We start from the raw sequence: 19364 nt of genomic DNA, 5'->3' as shown, positions 1-19364 counted from the left end.
TGTTTGCTCATTTGTCAAACTAATCTCTCCCACAAATGTTTTCATCAGAATCACAACTGAATATGTTTGCTACCATTTAGACTCGTTCTCCGTCTCAGTAAAAAGGAGTGTGAGCCTTTTGTAAAAGGCCATTTCTCACATAAATGGATGGCTTCGGTAACACTAATGAACTCTTGTAAGGGAAAGTGTGATCGGTATCCTCATGTCTGCATAAAGAGCAGCTTTCTGTCCGGTGTTCATCCAGAATCGGCGTAATGGTGCTTTCTGATTTCAGTCCACGCTTTTTTCTTTCTTGCACATTTGTATTCTACAACTGACTTCAGGGCCTTTAGTGACATGTGAAATTAAGCAGCATCCTGCGCCCGCCGAAAACTCTTCGGAAAAGGTCAAGCTGAGAGACTGTGGGGGTTAAATCTGCAAAACTGTACCCGGATAGGAGCGGAGCTCTGGAGCTTTTTTTTTTCCAGATTGTGGCTGAAGCAGCCATAAGCTAATTCTAAACACGCCGAAGCTCAGCTCTCGGAGATGTCAGCATGACTGGAAAGCAATAAAATCGCAGAGGCTCGTTCTGATGACCAGCGCTGATAGAGGCTGCTCCTGTTTAGAATTCACACAGAGCCTCAGTATCATGCTCTCTGTTCACCAGCCCTTCAACCCCGCTCATCTCACAGCCCTCCGTTCACCACTGTTTCAGACCCCTATTACCAGAAGTGGAGAAAGCAGTAGAATTGGTCTCCTTTTTCATTTCTTGGTAGGGTTTTGTAAAATGGGTCAGTTTATAGAGGGTAAAATGTGCAGTACAATTAAAACATTTTATATTAATAATTTATTAATATTCTGAATGTTAACTCTTTACATGGCAGATGGCAGATTATGATTTACAAATGTGAAATGATTATAAAGTATATTAACACAAATATTAATATATGTTTTCTGTATATATGTTTATACAGTGTTGGGGGTAACACATTACAAGTGACGTGAGTTACAGTTAATGAGTTAATAATAATATTAAGTAATAATGTTACTTTTGTTACTAATTAGTAAAGTTATGCATTACTTAAAGTAATAATATTTGAGTTTTTTTTTTTATTTTAATTAGCTTTTTTTAAATGCTGAATTAAAATTAAAGTAGTCACAATGAATCACACAGTCAATGAGAGAATGTTTTCCTTATTTTGAACACATCGATGAAAAAAAGCAGGCACTTGTCTCAACTGACAATGATTTTACTCAAGACGAATAGTACAAACGTAGCAAACACATTGCTTGAAGCATTTAAACATCTGTATATACGGCATGTATAGCTCTAAGGTGAGGAAGTTCTCAGATAACATTATTCTAAAATATTTTTTAATGTGTTTTTTAAAGCTGGTTTGTGCATTGGCTGTGTCAGTTGGCATTTTTGTTTGAAGTTTGCATGTTCTCCCTGTGTTCGCGTGGGTTTCCTCCAGGTGCTCTGGTTTCCCCCACAAGTCTAAAGACATGGGCTATAGGTGAATTGAGTAGGCTAAATTGTCCGTAGTGTATGTGTGTGAATATAAGTGTATAGGTGTTTCCCAGTGATGAGTTGCAGCTGGAAGGGCGTCCCCTCCAAAAAATATGTGCTGGATAAGTTGTTGGTTTAATCTTCTGTGGGGACACCAGATTAATAAAGGAACTATGCCGAAAAAAGAAAAATGAAAGAATAATAATAATAATAATAATGATAATGATAATAATAATAATAATATTGTTATTATTGTTGTAATGGGATAGCATGGTGGCGCAGTGGGTAGCACGATTGCATCACAGCAAGGTCACTGGTTTGAGCTCTGGCTGGGTCAGTTAGCATTTCTGTGTAGAGTTTGCAAGTTTTGCATCTGCTGCAAAAAAAATACATATGCTGGATAAGTTGGCAGTTCATTCTGCAGTGGCAACCCCTGATTTATAAAGGGACTAAGCCGGACAAAAATGAATGGATGAGTTATGGATATTATTGCGCGTGTACAGTATGTGTGTGCTCAAAAATGTCTATAAAAAATGGTACTGGTATATCCTATACCTGGACATTGGACATTGCATTAAAATGCTAAATGATATTTATCAAAAAGTGTAAAACTGTCCAAGATTTCACTTAGGATTATAGTATATTAAGGGGATGGCTTGAGTTAGGGGATAACATGTAAAAATATGTACAAAAATAAAAATATATACAAAATATAAATAATATATAAAAAATGTAAATTGTCTTCATATTTCACAGAAACCATATTGTAATATGTGTGTGGGTTTGTGTTTCGTGTTGTATAAGTTCTAAAAATTCTAGATAATGATGACAATGTGTAGTTTAGGGGCTTCTAAATATATCACTGCCAACTAAGCATTATGTGTCATACTCCGAAGAAAAAAAGAAAGGATAATATGTGTCTTTTCCTCAATTTACATTTTTATGTCTGATACATTCAGCCAACCCCACTCTCTGCATTTCACTGGCTGTCATCATAATTGAAGCCTTGGACATTTTTAAGCCCATGGCACACGAGAGAAGCCAGTTGCTGAAATGACAGAGCAGAGGTGCTCTTTACCACCTGTAGTGGTCATTGGCACACACACTCACACACACACACACACACACACGCACACACACACACACACACACAGGCTGTGTATTCATACTCACATGTGTGTGGTTGCACTGGTAATGTGGGCCAGCCTAATGGGGTGTTTTCTGCACTGGCTGCTGGACTAATGAAAACAGATTCAATTTGCCCCTGTCAGAAATAACAGGCCATGTGTGCACAAGACAGCAGGCATATAAAGGGACAGATTAGTCAAGACGGACACTTAAAGAATTTCTGTCTGCATGTCTGTCTGTTTTTTTAAGGAGGGAGGAAAGGAGAGCGCTTGATCCCTGTCAGGAAGCATTTAGGTCCATTGCACAAATACAGTTTGACGTTGTGGTTAGTTATTTGAGAGTGAAGGAATGGCCTTTGTTGTTTTGGTTGTGTAGTGGTGGAGTGTTTTAGAGATCCAATTTAAACAAGGCTCCTTTGGGGTCATGATTTGATATCTGTTTTTTGTTCATCTTGCACATATAAACACTTCTGTATTCATGCAGATGTATTCATATTCAGTTTCTTTTCAATAAATCAAAAAAGTTGGTAAAAATGAGACAGTTTGATGAATGATTCTGCATGAAGAAAGCATCAGTATGTATTTCTTTTGGACTTCAACAATTAAACTGTGAAATATTATTAATACATAAATGACTGTTGATTATTTCAATGTAATTTGAAGTAATTTACTTCTGTAATGACAATGCTGACTTTTCATTGGCCTTTACTTTAGTCAAAGTGCATCAGTCATCATTTCTATTATTTTATAATTCATAATACTTTTTTTGGAGGAAATGTTGAGACATTTAATAAAACAGATTAAAAATGTGTTAAAACAAGTTTTAAAAAAAATACATAATAGTGTGATCTGTTGGACCTAGCACGGTACTTGCTCAGTAAAGGCACAGCTAAACAGATGCATTTTCAGTTTTGATTTGAATGTGTCTAATGTTGGAGTACATCTGATCATTTCTTAAAAGATGATTCCAACAGTGGGGGGTGTAGTGGCTGAAGGTCTGAGTGATCTGTTATGTTTGTATTCAGCGAGCATATCTGTGATGTATTGAAGTCTTTAAAATCTATTCTGAATGTAACTAGGGGGCCAGTGTAAAGACCTGAGGACCGGTGTGATGTGCTCTGATTTTCTGGTTCTGGTCAGAATCCTGGCAGCAGTGTTCTGGATAAGCTGCAATTGTCTGACCATCTTTATATATATATATATATATATATATATATATATATATATATATATATATATATATATATATATATATATATATATATATATATATATATATACATAGCCTGGATCGAACCTCAGCTCAGTTGGCATTTCTCTGAGGAGGATGCATGCTCTCCCTGCGTTCCCGTGTGTTTCCTCCGGGTGCTCCGGTTACCCCCACAGTCCAAAGACATGCTGCAGGTGAATTGGGTAGGCTAAATTGTCCGTAGTGTATGAGTGTATGAGGATGACAGGCCCAGACGACATATATATATATATATATATGTATGTATATATATATTTGTGTGATAACATATATTATTATATTATTAATATTAAATATATTATTAAAATTAAAAACTGCTTTTATTCTAGCCGAAATAAAACAAATAATACTTTCTCAAGAAGAAAAAATATTATCAGACATACTGTGAAAATTGCCTTGCTCTGTTAAACATCATTTAAAAAACATTTTAAAAAGAACAAAAAGAAAAAAGGGGGCTAATAATTCTGACTTCAAATATATACATACATACATACATACATACATACATACATACATACATACATATATATATATATATATATATATATATATATATATATATATATATATATATATATATATATATATATATATATATATATATATATGTATATATATATATATATATATGTATCATTTATTCAGAATCTTTGAGACTAGCAGCCATTGACTTCGTGATGTTTTGTTCAGAAGTTATTCAGAAGTTTCAGTATCGAATACGTCATTGACAATTATTCTATTATCAAATCAGTTCTTGACCAAACCCCTGTATATACCAAAGCTATCTTACCTGCAGCATCTTACGACTTTAGCATCCTTCCACCACCCCGACACCCCACCTCTTAAGCATTACATTCCCGAGGGAGCGTTCTGGGGCCGGGGTAGATACTTCGCTCGAATCCCATTACTCTCTGTTTTCTGATAAGGGGAATACCTCGAGTTGGGGTGTCTCACTTTTTTCTATTACGGATGTCAATGACACATGACACATGTCAAAAAACACGTTCAGAAATATGTTTGATATGTTTCACATGCTGTTCCTCAGGTTTGACATTTGAAGTTAGCATATGTTTTTTCTGTAAAGGTTTAAATATTGAATACATTAACAGCCCTAGTTTCATTTCATCCGTCACCAACAGCTGTTTGTCCTGCTCTCTGTATTGATCTGATATCAGTACCAGAGGCTGACACGGTTCCCAGAAGCCAAAATGTTGATATTGATTCAACCCCAATCTGTCTGCACATCCAACTTTTCACCATCTCTCTTCCCTCCAGCCGATGAAATCCCCAGCTACCCTGACGCATTCCTGCCTGGAAGTGTGGTTCCAGTGGGCGTCCTGCAGCCCTCGTCTCCGCAGACAGAGCGCACCGCAGGTGTACGGGTGGGTGGCGAGGTCCGCAGGTCCAGTTTGACCAGCATGGACAGTCAATCATCAGGCTGCCTGGAGAGCAGGCTGAGCAGCACCATTGCCAACAGTGAGTGGGCAGCGGGTGGGCGAATGACAGGCACAAAATTAAGCTCCTTTATACATTATCCACCTTTTTCATATGCCCTGTGATGAATTAAGGGAGTAACTTCCATTAAACCGTATCAATCAGTGAAGTGATTTTAAAAATGGGTTCAGTGAAGTGTCATTACTCTCCTCACAGTTCAGCTGTCCAATTTTAAAAGAAAACTTATTAACAAATTTCTTTTGGTAGACCATGAACCCCCTGAAACCTGAAATTGAATGTCTTTCTGCAGCAAAATCATGGATGCGTATTGAATATAACTGTAGTGTAAAGAATACAGTAAGTGCTCAAAAGATATGCTATTTATACTAATTTCAAAATACCAAGTGGAATGTTATTTATTTTCATGATGGATAAAAATAAACCACAAAGCCGAATGTACCTCTGTTTGATGTGGATTATATGTAGCACAAGCGTATTATTTAAAATGATTTGTTCCAGGGTTTTTTTTTTTAAAAAAGGAAGTTCCCCAAACATAATTTAAAACACAGTAGTCTCACTTGGAAAAAGGTGGATTGATGTTTTCTGCTATCCAGCCAAGCAATGTAGTTTAAAGGGCTCTCTGTGCTGCCAAAAGACCTGCTGCAGTGTATTTAACTCTGTTCAAGTAGATCATATCTCTCTGCAGAGAAGAGGCATAATGGCAGTTTATTAGTCTAAAACATGGCACTTTTATTGACACTTTTTTATTCTTACAAGATCTGTCTGCCTCTAACAAGAAAAACAGAATGGTACAATAGAGTGAATGTGCCGTAATGTTTAGCATTATTCTCCAATATGTTTTTTCTTCTTTAAACAGAGGTCCTAATAGTGCAGAAATGCATTTTAAACCCTTTAAGCCTGGCTCATGAATATTGATTAGATGGCACAATGTTCACACAGTAGATGTAAGTCATTAAAAGTAAAGGTTGTGTGTTTGCCAGACACCTTTTTTTACACTATTCATTTGATTAATTGTTACAGTTTAACAATGTATTCATGCACTTTAAAAATATCTGTTAATTAACAGGATCCATATTTTAAAGTGTTTTCTGTTTATTTGCGGTTGTGAATTGCATTATGGGGCCTTGATTTCTGCTCTGTTGACCTTTGATGTTGAAAATTCAATTCTACAGTTTAACAAAGTAACTTTTGTTTATATTGTAGTAGTTTGAAGTAATATAATGTATAAGAAACAGTATATAGAGAGAAATAAGTCTAAAAAATTAACAGAAAATAAACTGGAAGTTTATTACAAGGTAATTGTACTGTAATATGCAACACCAACCCTAACAATATAGCACTTTAAACCAGAGATACCCAAACTAGGGTCCGCGGGCCAAAGTTGGCTCATGGTAACCTTCAATTTAGCCTGCCATCCCATCTGAGAAGAAAGGAAAAATGATGGAGATGTTATAGAGATTGTCATTTCAAATCTAATGTAACCTTTTTATTATTGTAAAAAGCTGACTGAAATTAAATGTTTCAATTAAATACTGTCAATTAATCAGATTTAGTTAAAAATGTACATGTCAAGGCAAAGGCAGATTCTGCTTGACTATTCAACATTTAACTCCACTGTTCACTGTTATGTTTTTATTGCAATAAATTATCATTTAAAAAGTTATACTGCATTATTACAATTTAAATGAATGTTTTTTATTTATTTTTAAATATTATGAAATAAGTTATAAATTACCCATGGCAACTTGTAATGTAATGTAATTTGTAAAGTAATTGTATTGTAGCACAGAGACGAAGTGGGTAGCACGATCGCCTTGCAGCAAGAGGGTCACTGGTTCAAACTCCGCCTGGGTCAGTTGGCATTTCTGTGTAGAGTTTGCATGTTATCTCTGTGTTCACATAGATTTCCTCCGGGTGCTCCAGTTTCTCTCACAGTCTAAAAACATGTGAATTGGGAAGGCTAAATTGAATTGAGGAATTGGGAATGCTAAATTGTCCGTAGTGTATGTGTGAGGAGTGTGTTGGGATGTTTCCCAGTGATGGGTTGCAGCTGCAAGGGCATCCACTGTATAAAACATATGCTGGATAAGTTGGTGGTTAATTCCGCTGATTAATAAAGGGACTTAGCCAAAAAGAAAATGAATGAATGAATGAATGTAATAAGTTTGGTACATTTACCTTCAGCCCAAGGCTCATAATGATATTTGATTTTTGAGTCTTTATACAAAAAAGTTTGGGTACCCCTGCTTTAACGGTCAAGAAAATTAGCTTTTTCAAACTTTTCAAGGTTTATCTCGGAAGAAAGGTCAAGGTCCCATAATGCGATTCAAAAGCATAAATAAAGTGGGAAATACAAAATAAAAACATGAATCGCAAAATACAGAAAACTGCTACAAGTCATTTACAGATATTTTTTACTGTGTACGGTGGCAAACCTAAACTTGTGCATCATTACGCTCGTTGTCAGTATCACATGATTCTTAAAAAATCCTTCTAATGTGCCGATTTAGTGCTGAACTAACATTTTCATTATCATTGTTGAAAGCCGTATTTGGTTCATTTTTTTTTGTGTGTGGAGAAAAGCATGATACAAATTTCTTCTGTGGTCAGAAAAGCAGCAATCTCAGCTTAACTCAGTTGATTGTGTGTGTTTTTTTCTATGTGTGTTAGTCTCCAGCAGCTGGTGGGGGTCTAAGCGGTTGGATTATGCTCTTTACTGCCCAGACGTCCTGACATCTTTCCCCACGGTGGCTCTGCCTCACCTGTTCCATGCGTCCTACTGGGAATCTACTGATGTTGTCGCCTTCCTTCTGCGACAGGTACAGTAGATGATGAGCCATGCATAATCAATAGTCATTTGCTTTTTTGGAACCCCTAACTCCAAGGGACATGTTTACTAAACAGAGTAAATCATGTCTCAGAGTGTAAGCCCATAAAAGCAGCAATAAGAATAAAAATTATGCAAATAATATAGCAAACCTTAAATCCACTGCATGATTAGCTTAAACGCAGTCTTTCCATAAATATGTGTGCAATGAGTTCATCTCCAGAAATAACTGTGTAATAACTATTTTTCCACTACATTTCTTTAGTACATCCTTACAGTATTTTTTTATGAGAAAAAATTTGTGATGCATGTTGTTAGTAAAGCCTGCCCCTGTGGGTATTAAAACATGGCTTGTTTTTATTTTTATTTTTTAACAGCATACTACTGTAGATCTGAAAAATTCTGGTTGAACTAAAAATCATAATAAAAAATGTACAATTAAATGAAATAACTAGTAATTTACTGGATAGTGCCGTCTATTATAGTCTTTTAATCAGTTGAATGAATGATTCTGTGACTTAAATACTTCACTTGTCACTTGTCACAATTCAATGACAAGTACAAATACATTTAACAGTTAGTTGTCACCATCTGCACTTGTAATATTGTAATTGAGACAGTCTTCTTTCGTTTAAAAATGCTCATGATGGTTGACACTATTAGTAAGGTTATGTCAGTATCTTGCACTGCTGACATCAACTACTAATTAAATATTTATTATGGTCTGTGATTTTAACTAAAGACAGTCTACAAAGAAGTTATGTTATGTTTATGTACACTCTTGACAAGTTACTATGTTAGCATATTATAAACTCACAGTACTGTTGCTTGTAAACCACCTGAAGCACTACAGTTGAATGAAAGAGCCAAGTGCAGTTTGCAATATTTCAGTATGTGGCCTATTTGTTTCTATGAAAAAAGATGTTTGAGGTTGTTTTTATGGGCTTGTTCACAATTTCTTGTTCATATTATATATGTGAATATGTGGCAACACTAATTAGTCAAGACTCATTGCCTGTTTTTTGTTGTATTTATATATATATATATATATATATATATATATATATATATATATATATATATATATATATATATATATATATATATATATATATATATATATATATATATATATATATCAAAACTCTAAGAATATGAAATTCCATGTAATTAATTCATGATAATTGAAGCTTTATTCAGGACGCAGTGATGGTCAAAAATACTTTAGTGAGAGTCTTTAAGTTAATGTTTTTAGTGCAAAATGTCTTTAAAAAACGTGAAACATTATTTTTAGAGTTAACCTGATGTTAGTTGTAATATTATTATTATTTGTAAAGTAATAGGTATATCTAGTAGACGAAAATTAAAGATTCACCTATACACTGTTTTGTTTACCTGCCTTTTCACTTTTACTGCAGTAAATTACTGAACTGTGTGTGTAAGACAACCACCCAAGTCCCAGTCAGATTTTGAAAGATGTATCGTTTTGTTTTTGTTTTATTGTGCATCTTTAAGGTCAAACAATCGTAAATAACTTCAGACTCCCCGACTATTGCTCTTCCCTTGCCAGAGAAATCAAATTAGTACTACGTGACAAGACTGCAGGACTTGCCTTTTACCATAGACAGATTTTAGATACGCTGTTCTCACAACCTCTATCTGTTCTCTATCAACAGTCTCTTTCTCTTAATATGTTCCTAGCTTGAACCCTTCGTTCCTCAGTCGTTTGAGCTGATTTTTTTTTTTTTCGATTTAACTGAAAGGAATGTATCTTATTCTAAAAGCTTTTTTATTCACATCAGCTGTACCTCTGGCTGAGAGACAAATAAATGTGGCACATCCTTCACTTTCAGAGACTTTTGAAGATCAAATCGCTGATGTAGTACTCAATGCAGATGTACCCGGGCTTCACTTGAGAGTGTCAAATGCAAATGGCACCTCTTATTAAATTCATTCTTAAGAAGCGGTCGCGGCACAGGTGGGGAGGAAGTAGTCAATTTAGGCAAATCACAGACCAATCTATCTTTCTGAATGCGTTTCTTTTATAATTTTCTTCGCCTGCTTGAAAGAGAGAGAGATAGAGCTGACAAGAGTTCCAGCTGCAGTGTTCGGTTTAGGTGTCGCACATCAGATTATGTTGTTATCTGTGTGCATATTTTGAGCTTTGGTTTCATGTTTTATGCATTTGGTCTAATCTGTTTGTGCTAACTCTCCTTAGTGTATTTTGCTTCCCTCTGGGACTGCTAAATGGAAGGTTATCACTGGAGATGCAATTATGACATGATCAAGTCATTACACACCACTTACACATTTTCAAATGTCATGTGAAAGGATGGAGTCTCGATAAAGAGAGTACAGTCATTCAGAGATTTGAATATGAGTCATTTAATATGAGAAACTCTAGGATTTTTCTTCATTTTTTGACCGTATCATGTGACGTGCTATTTTACTGTTATAGTGTTACTATTTTTAATTGTAATGTTTTTTACTAATTTATGTTTTTATTTCACTTAAGCTAGTCATGTTTTAGTTAAAGAGCCCCTATTATGGATTATAAAAGGTCATATTTTGGTTTTGGTGGTCTCTAACAACAGTCTGGTATGCATGCAGAACAAAAAACACTTTCATTGCCCTATAATATGCATTTGTTTTTACCTAATTATTCCAACGACTCATATATAATTTGTTCAGTGATTCATTTGTTCCCAATCCCCTCTTTAGCACAATGCTAATCTGCACTGATTGGTCCGATGACCCAGTCTGTGGTGATTGATCGTCTGTGTTCAGCGTGAGGCAGAGAGAAATGCCCACCACGGATTATCAACAGTTTTTTAGTCAGATTGCAGAGTATAAGTGTGAGCCCATAGCAGTAGTGCATTAAAGCAATGCAGTTAAACACCAGCATATTGCTCTATTCCTAATCATAACACACATTCAGTAATAACCCGCACAATAGGAAAAGCTGAACTATTTTGAAACTTGACTGCCTCACATGTGTAGGAACAGCTGATGGTGGCCATAGCAATGACAAACAGCAGAGGATCGTTAGCTCACAAAACGTGTTTAAACCTATGAAGAAAGCGTCACATGTCACGATTTCAATGTGGCTTTAGACGCGATATGAGAATATAAAGAGTTAACCAGATACAGTACAAGCCACGTGGAGTGGTAACAAGTAACTAAACACAATTAAATACACATTTTGCAAGCTAGAGAAAACAAGGAGGCAACCATTGTTATAACACTTACTTACACTTGTGAACTGGAGAAAGGAAATGATCCATTTCCAACTCATTCATTTATTTATTTTCTTTTTGGCTTAGTTATTTTATTAATCTGGGGTCGCCACAGCAGAATGGACTGCCAACTTATCCAGCACATTTTTACACAACGGACGCCCCTCCAGCTTCCCATTTCTGGGAAACATTCATACACTCGTTCATACAAACACTCATATACAACGGACAATTTAGCCTACCCAATTCACCTGTACCGCATGGGATTGGACTGTGGAGGAAACTGGAGCATCCGAAGAAAACCCACGTGAACACAGGGTGAATATGCAAACTCCACACAGAAACACCAACTGACCCAGATGAGGCTCGAACCAACAACCTTTTTGCTGTGAGGCCACAGCACTACCTACTGCACCACTGCGTCGCCCTACCAAAAGCTGAAGAATCCACCGTTGTAAGCGTATAGATTGCTGTAGCACTAGTCAGAAAAATGACAGGAACACAGCACAAGGCTGGGGCTATAATGCTGAGGTATTTTGCAAAAATTAACTTTAACCACTAATTTTGACTCTTCATAGCCTCATCTTTGGGTAGTGAAGCACAGCGTCAGAGCACAGTGTCATCGCAACATGATTCAACTGGGATCTGCTAAAGTGTTTGTCTTCCTCTTTATCTTTCTACAATGTTTGTGGGTGGGGCTGGGCATTTAAATTTTCCCGGGTCAGCGAGCGCAACAAATAGACGAGGCTTGAGTTCCGTATCGACGTCAAGCAGACACATCTAAAGATTATTTACACTGGCGATTCATTTGAATCACTCTGAGTCAACTCTTTTATAGATAAATCAATAGTTCAGATTTAGTTCAGACTTTCAGATTTAAGCCTTAGCTGGATATTTCACTTCACCTAGATCTGTGTTACACACTGCATGGAAGGTCTTTTTTAAAAATCCATACCAAAGGCTCTTTAATCACCAAGACATTGGGTGTCATTTATAAATGCACAAAACGGGGTTGGAAACCTGCATAAATAAACATTCATTCATTCATTAATTTTCTTGTCGACTTAGTCCCTTTATTAATCCGGGGTCGCCACAGCAGAATGAACCGCCAACTTATCCAGCAAGTTTTTACGCAGAGGATGCCCTTCCAGCCACAACCCATCTCTGGGAAACATCCACCCACACATTCACACACGCACACTGATACACTACGGACAATATTGCCTACCCAATTCACCTGTACCGCATGTCTTTGGACTGTGGGGGAAACCGGAGCACCTGGAGGAAACCCACGCAAAGGCAGGGAGAACATGCAAACTCCAAACAGAAACGCCAACTGAGCTGAGGTTCGAACCATCGACCCAGCGACCTTTTTGCTGTGAGGCAACAGCACTACCTACTGCGCCACTGCCTCGCCTGCATAAATAAACACATTTAACTAAATAACTGACTTAATTGAATCTCTTTAAATTGTCATATGAGCCATAATCATTAATGAATAAATTAATAAATAATATATTCTGTTGTACGTTCACTTTTAGGAAGGTTTCTATTCTAAGTTTGTAAATCAGACCCATTATTTCTAATTTTTGAAGGTCAATTTAGCTGATTCAAGCAATTGCTTATGCAGATTAATGAGATAATTCACCCCACAATTTCTATTATTTTATACTTATACTTTACTTGAAGCTGAATACATTTCTTTTATCTGTTTAACATTAAAAAAATGTTGGAAATGTCAGAAACCTTAGACTCCCATAGTATTTGATTTTCCTACTATGGAAGTCAGTGTGTAATATTTTTGAAATATCTTATTTTGTGTTCAACAGAATAAAGAAATTCATAAAGCTTTGGAATCAATAGAGCAATGGTTTTGTTTGAGCGGTCGACAGCTTGTGTCTTTAACTGAAGTAGGTGTCGGTTTTAGTACCCGACAGTTTTACTTTTTATGTTGCATATTATTTTTGTATTTAATCATTTTTATTTGCACACTTTACCAACTCCACCCCATTTTTAGATCCTGAAAAACTTTTTTTGAGATTGATTAGCCTGTTTTTACAGTGATAAATTGAGTCTTATCATGATGTTAGTGGTATTAAGTTACTGTAACACACCCACTAACAGTCTGTACACAATATAAACACCTATATCAGAGACAAAGTTTGCTGTGACTTTTCGAAGATTCAAGTTCTCAAGGGCAGCTATTGCCTCACATTCAGCAAATCTTCAAGCCTTAAGAATAATATGAAGACTGGTAAACATGATCTCTTTGATCCAGCTCAAATGCTACAGCAACAAAGACGTTTCATCTACATCAGCTGAATCTACTGAGAGATTTCTTGGTGAAATACCAGAGGTCATAAAAGTCTCTTTTGATTGTTGGTATTTTTCTCACGGTAGTGTTACATTGCTGTAGGAAACAGTTAATGTGACAATCTTTCAGATTTATAGTATTTACACCTGCATTCTGATTCAATCAGACCAGTATATTTGCAGCGTTTAAAGAATGCTGTGTTGTTTTGTTTGTGTGTTGAAAATAGCTTTCTTTATTATCTCCGCCAAGATGGAATATGATTGCAGCTTGACTATTCATTCCTTCAGAAAAAAGGGACAATGCTGCTGATTCATAGTTTGACTTAACACTGCATAACATACTGCACAACACAGGCTCATAGGAAATGTGTGCTTCAGCCTACGTTTTTTTTTTTTTTTTTTGTGCAACTGCGAAGATTTAATTGAACATATGTTTATTTGCCATTTCATGCTTAAATTAACACAGCGAAGCAGTATGATGGCCACAACTTTTGTTCTTTTTCACACTAATAATATTTACAGGGACATATTATCGATAAATAAAGGATTATTTTATGCAATTCTTACCACAACACAAAACAAATACCACAAAAAACGTAACAATGTCTATTTGTAATCAAGTACGTTTTACTCATCTATCTTAACCCATTTTAGCCCACTGGCAGCCGAAGTTCATAGTTGCCATTTTTCTTTTATAAGTAACTTTCTACGTGATATCCATGTTTAATTTCTCAATGAGGGCATCACGGTGGCGCAGTGAGTAGCACAATCACCTCACAGCAAGAAAGTCGCTGGTTCAAGCCTCGGCTTGGCCAGTTGGCATTTCTGTGTGGAATTTTCATGTTCTCCTCTTGTTTGCATGGGTTTCCTTCGGGTGCTCCGGTTTCTCTCACAAGTCCAAACACATGTTCCGTAGTGTTTGTGTGTGAATGAGTGTGTATAAATTTTTCCCAGTGATGGGTTGCAGCTAGAAAGGCGTCCATTGCGTAAAACACATGTTGCATAAGTTGGTGGTTCATTCATCTGTGGTGACACCTGATTAATAAAGAGACTAAGCCAAAAAAAAAATAATAATGATTGAATGAATTTCTCAATTTGTCAATCAACCAAATGAAAGATTTCAAGTGCCATAGTGGCCTCATATTCAAATACAATTTTATAGAAAAAATGCAAAACATGTTCATAAAGGACACTAATAACAAGGCTACATGCATGAAACTATTTATAAAAGTTTTGGCACAATTGGGTTAAAATTGACAACTTTTCTGGTATTGTCATTTTGCTCAGTAGCTTACTTTTCACAGTTTTTAGGTTTGATTCCAGTGAGGCACGCTTCCACAAAAGCAATGCAAAATCAAGGTAAAATAAATGGTCACAATGCACATTTCTTTTACTTTTGCTTTTGAAACCACTATTGATTGCGTTTAGGGTATGTACAAGAACAACTTATCTGAAACATACATTTAAGCATACCCAAAGCATATATTAGATTTGCGAAACAGACAAAACCCTCAAGCCGTTTTTTTCAATGCACACAACATTAGGACACAACTGTTGGAATACGCCCCTTGTGGCAGTTGCACAGAATTTTCGGTTTTGTCGTGCACCATGGTAAAGAAGCTGTTCTCGCAGTATCCGAAATAAAGGAGTGCAAAAACAAAAGCCTTTATTCTCCAGCCTTTACTGTAGTTGAATGAATGAATACTAAAAACTCATAGACCGCTAAATATTTTAGAGGGAATGTGGATACAACATAAAAGAATATTTTTTATTACTCATTTATGAATAGAAATTTTTTTTTTTTATATCAACCGGTTTCTGAATAAAAAAAATAACGAAAAAAATGGATCTGCTAACAAAACACTGGATAACATCACATCCGGTCGGCCAGTTGCATAAGGTCTAGTCGCAGCAGTTCAACTATTTCAACATCCGAATTTTCCACATATGGAGATGATCGGAAACATATGCGTAAAACAAATGCTGGATAAGTTGGTGGTTCATTCCGCTGTGGCAACCCCTGATTAATAAAGACGCTAAGCCGAAAAGAATATGAAGGAATGAATGAATGACACCCTCAAGTGTTCTTTTCACTTGAGGGTGTCATTTATTCATTCCTTCATATTCCTTCAAATGTTCAAATAAATTTACCTGGAGTGTTTTATAATAATGCAGTTTGAGGCACTTATTTGCAATAAATTCTGGGATTTAAAAATAAAAATTGCAATTGCATGCTGCAGAAATTACACACTTCACCTTTGACCTGCGTTAAAGGTCGCACAGTCTCTTGGGTGCAGTAATGATTATCTGCTAATTTCTGTGTGATTGATTGACAGGTGATGCACTGCGATTATGTGAAAGCCCAAGAGATGGACAACTGTGACTCGGCCCCCTTCTCTCCTTCAAGTCCCAGAGAGAAGTGGCTCCGCAGACGTACACACGTCAAACTTAGGGTAAGGACAAACACAGCACATTGTGTTGAGAAAAACACATTCTTTCATGCACTGTAAGGCGTCCAAGCACCATTAAGATTTGTGCAATCATCCAGACCTGCCGACGACGTCATGCAATTTACTCTTCGTTATAAGTGTCTGCTGTGATTAATTGTAGACCTGTGTGCTTGAAATCTGCTGAGTAATGTTATCCGTAAGTTAGATGGCAGTGTGATTGAAGTTCTCATCTGCAGAAGTGTCAGATTTTTATTAAGTGGCAGCATTTGCCTCTTGGAATTGATTTTCCAGTGCCTAATATGTAAGCATATTGTTTTTCTAACCATATAAAAACTGCATTGCGTGATATGTTGGGACTTTATTGGTTATTGACTGGTAGTTGTTTTAAAATTTGTCATGTCAGTGTTGGATGTTTAAAGTCAGAAAGTAATAAAAGTAGTGGCATATCTTTTTATCCATTTTGTGACATGCATCTGAGTTAGACAGATTATTGGAGGAAAAAAGTTAACCAGCGACTGATAATCTTCAGATCAGTCCTAAACAATGAAAATGTTATAATATTCATTCAGATTTATAGATTCTCTCAACTACTGTCTTAAAAATTGGCCTTTTTGGTTTAAATTAGTTTGTTACTGTAAGTACTTAATGCACTTTTGCCAATTTTTTCTTTAGATGTTCACTTAGCAGTGTTTCTAAATCATGGTCCTCATGCTCCACCACTCTGTATATACTTACATTAGCATGTCTCTCTTATTTAACAGACTCATTAAAAAAAGTCCCATGCATGATCTCGTATCAGGTTGGCAGGTACATAGTCTGCATTCCTCTCTGCTCCCTTCCACCTCACTGCTCTCTACCTGAGCAAGAGAAACCTTTATTTTACTTAGAAACCTTCTGTAAAGTGTCTGCCTGCAGACTTGTACGTGCACTCAGACATGCATGCTTTTAATGTGTACACCTAACCCTACCCTTCATATTGATATGACTAGCTTTTCTGAGTTCATGTGTCTGAGAATGCATGTCTTGGCGTGCATGTGCGGGTCTGCAGCCAGACCTTTCTGTCATGCAAAGACTCAAATGAAGACTCTGAAGTGAAGTACTATTGCAAAAGAACTGCCTGCAGTGTCTTCTTACTAGAGAATTGTGTTACATAATATACCTCTGTAAATAAATACAATATAAATTCACATACCCTAACATGCCATTAAAATGAAATACATAATCTCCCTTCAAAATGAAATCATGGCAGAATATCATGTTGAGTCCACTTTGCAGGGCACTTACTGTATGGTTGAATGACAACAAATGTCTAAAATGAAAAGAGAAACATATGAAATATGCAGCATGGGAATGTTGAGTTAAACGGGTAATAATTACACATTATAAGCACATGTGCCAAATAAGTAGCGGAGTGAACTGATACTACACCGTATCTCAAAAAAAAATCCAAGCAAAATTAATTCAGTTAGAATTTCGTCAAACTACATTCAACTTTAATTATATATCGCAATTAGATGGCAAGAAGATGAAGTTATATTATACTGTATGTCAACGTTTTCCTCCTCTCCTGATTTATATCACTGCATTACCTTCTTCTCCTGCATCCTCTTGGCTCTGTAGTGTACCATGTCTTTTACAGTGGTCATATTTTCATACATGCCAATCTAGTACAATCCATGTTTACCAACAAATAATCCAATCCACCTGTTGTCCAGTTTTTAGTTGGAGATTTATGAAGAAAATGTGAAGCACTGTACCCTTTCAGTTCTTTTAAACCTTTGATAAAACTCTTATCTTCATTCGAAAACACCATTTTTATTTAGGCCTTACGCGGCTAAAAATATTTATGTTATCATTATGTCATCGCCAAGGAAAGTAAATAAAAGGACTGTTTTTAAGAGTTATTCCAGTTAGAAATTTAGTCATTCTTATTTCTGTAGTTCGATAAGCAGACTTATTTTGTATGAAATATTATTGCTTGGGTTTTTTTGAGACACAGGCTGCGTCCGAAACCGCCTACTACTCAGTAGGTACTGCATTTGAATTTAAACGTACTACTCGGCCGTTAGAAAAGTATGTTCTATACAGTATGAATGTGAAAAGTATGAATGGAATTCGGACGAACTACATCCGCCATTTTGTCATGGTCACTTGACCTACCTGCGTCAGTTGCGTCGCCCCACTTCCATTCATGAATTCTCTCACGGGGCATTATGGGATAGCGCAGCGTGCATGGGCTGCGCACTTCAGAATCTCGTCGGAAGTAGTAAGTCATCCGGGTACTTCTCGCCTACTGATTTTCGAATTCTATGAATTCGGACATACTACTCAGCTCGCATACTGATTTTGGCGTACTATATAGTATGAAAGTATGCGGTTTCGGACGCAGCCACAGTGTATATTTGGTAGTCATATATGTTCATATATATTTTGACCAGCTCATATATATATATATATATATATATATATATAATATATTGATAGATAGATAGATAAATAGATGTTTATATATATATATATATATATATATATATATATATATATATATATATATATATATATATATATATATATATATATATATATATATATATATATATATATATATATATGTGTGTGTGTGTGTGTGTGTGTGTGTGTGTGTGTGTGTGTATATATATATATAAAAGTTTAATGACATATATATTTTTTGTATGGGCCAGGTTGGAATTACATTTAAAGTAATTGCCTATCCTCTGTGTCAACTCTATTGTCTCTACTATCTGCTGTCACTTAACATTTAGATTTTTCTAAAAATCCAGGGTGATTTTGTCACAGGCAATGACATTTTTTTCCTTGAGGCCTGCCTTATTTCTGACTGGTCTGCAAGCTCAGATGGACGCACACACATACACACACATATATCACTCAAGCAAAATGTGGACTGCAGCAGAGTCCTGACATTGTAGAGGAACTAAAAATATCTGCGTCTGCCAAGGCTTTGAGTTTCTCAAACACGGCACAATGGCTCAGTGTGTGTGGGCAGAAATCCGTGCTTTACGAAAATAAGCATCTCAGTCGACCTTGATTTAGAGCTCGGAGGCACATCAACACAATTACCCAACAGTGCTGCTGGAAACTACTGCCTGTGCTGGTTACTTGGGTGTTGGTGTTCAAAAGAGCCCACCATAACAAAGACCCATTTTTTCCCAGTCCTTCATGGGGTTAAGTATAGCTCA

The 19364-nt window shown here is 36.1% G+C and overlaps 1 protein-coding gene across 2 annotated transcripts in view; it reads left to right on the top strand.

The window, feature by feature from the left end:
• Positions 1-19364, top strand: part of pitpnm3 (PITPNM family member 3) — a 168645-nt gene that overhangs the window by 128504 nt on the left and 20777 nt on the right. For both annotated transcript variants that reach the window (XM_087282506.1, NM_001446847.1), the window contains exons 11-13: positions 5141-5341; positions 7991-8139; positions 16033-16149. In XM_087282506.1, coding sequence (XP_087138632.1) covers positions 5141-5341; positions 7991-8139; positions 16033-16149 — 467 coding nt within the window. The remainder of the gene's footprint in view (positions 1-5140; positions 5342-7990; positions 8140-16032; positions 16150-19364) is intronic.

Source organism: Danio rerio, chromosome 15, assembly GCF_052040795.2.
Source record: "Danio rerio strain M-AB ecotype USA chromosome 15, GRCz13ab, whole genome shotgun sequence".
NCBI lineage: Eukaryota > Metazoa > Chordata > Actinopteri > Cypriniformes > Danionidae > Danio > Danio rerio.
This window is presented reverse-complemented; position numbering and strand designations above follow the sequence as displayed.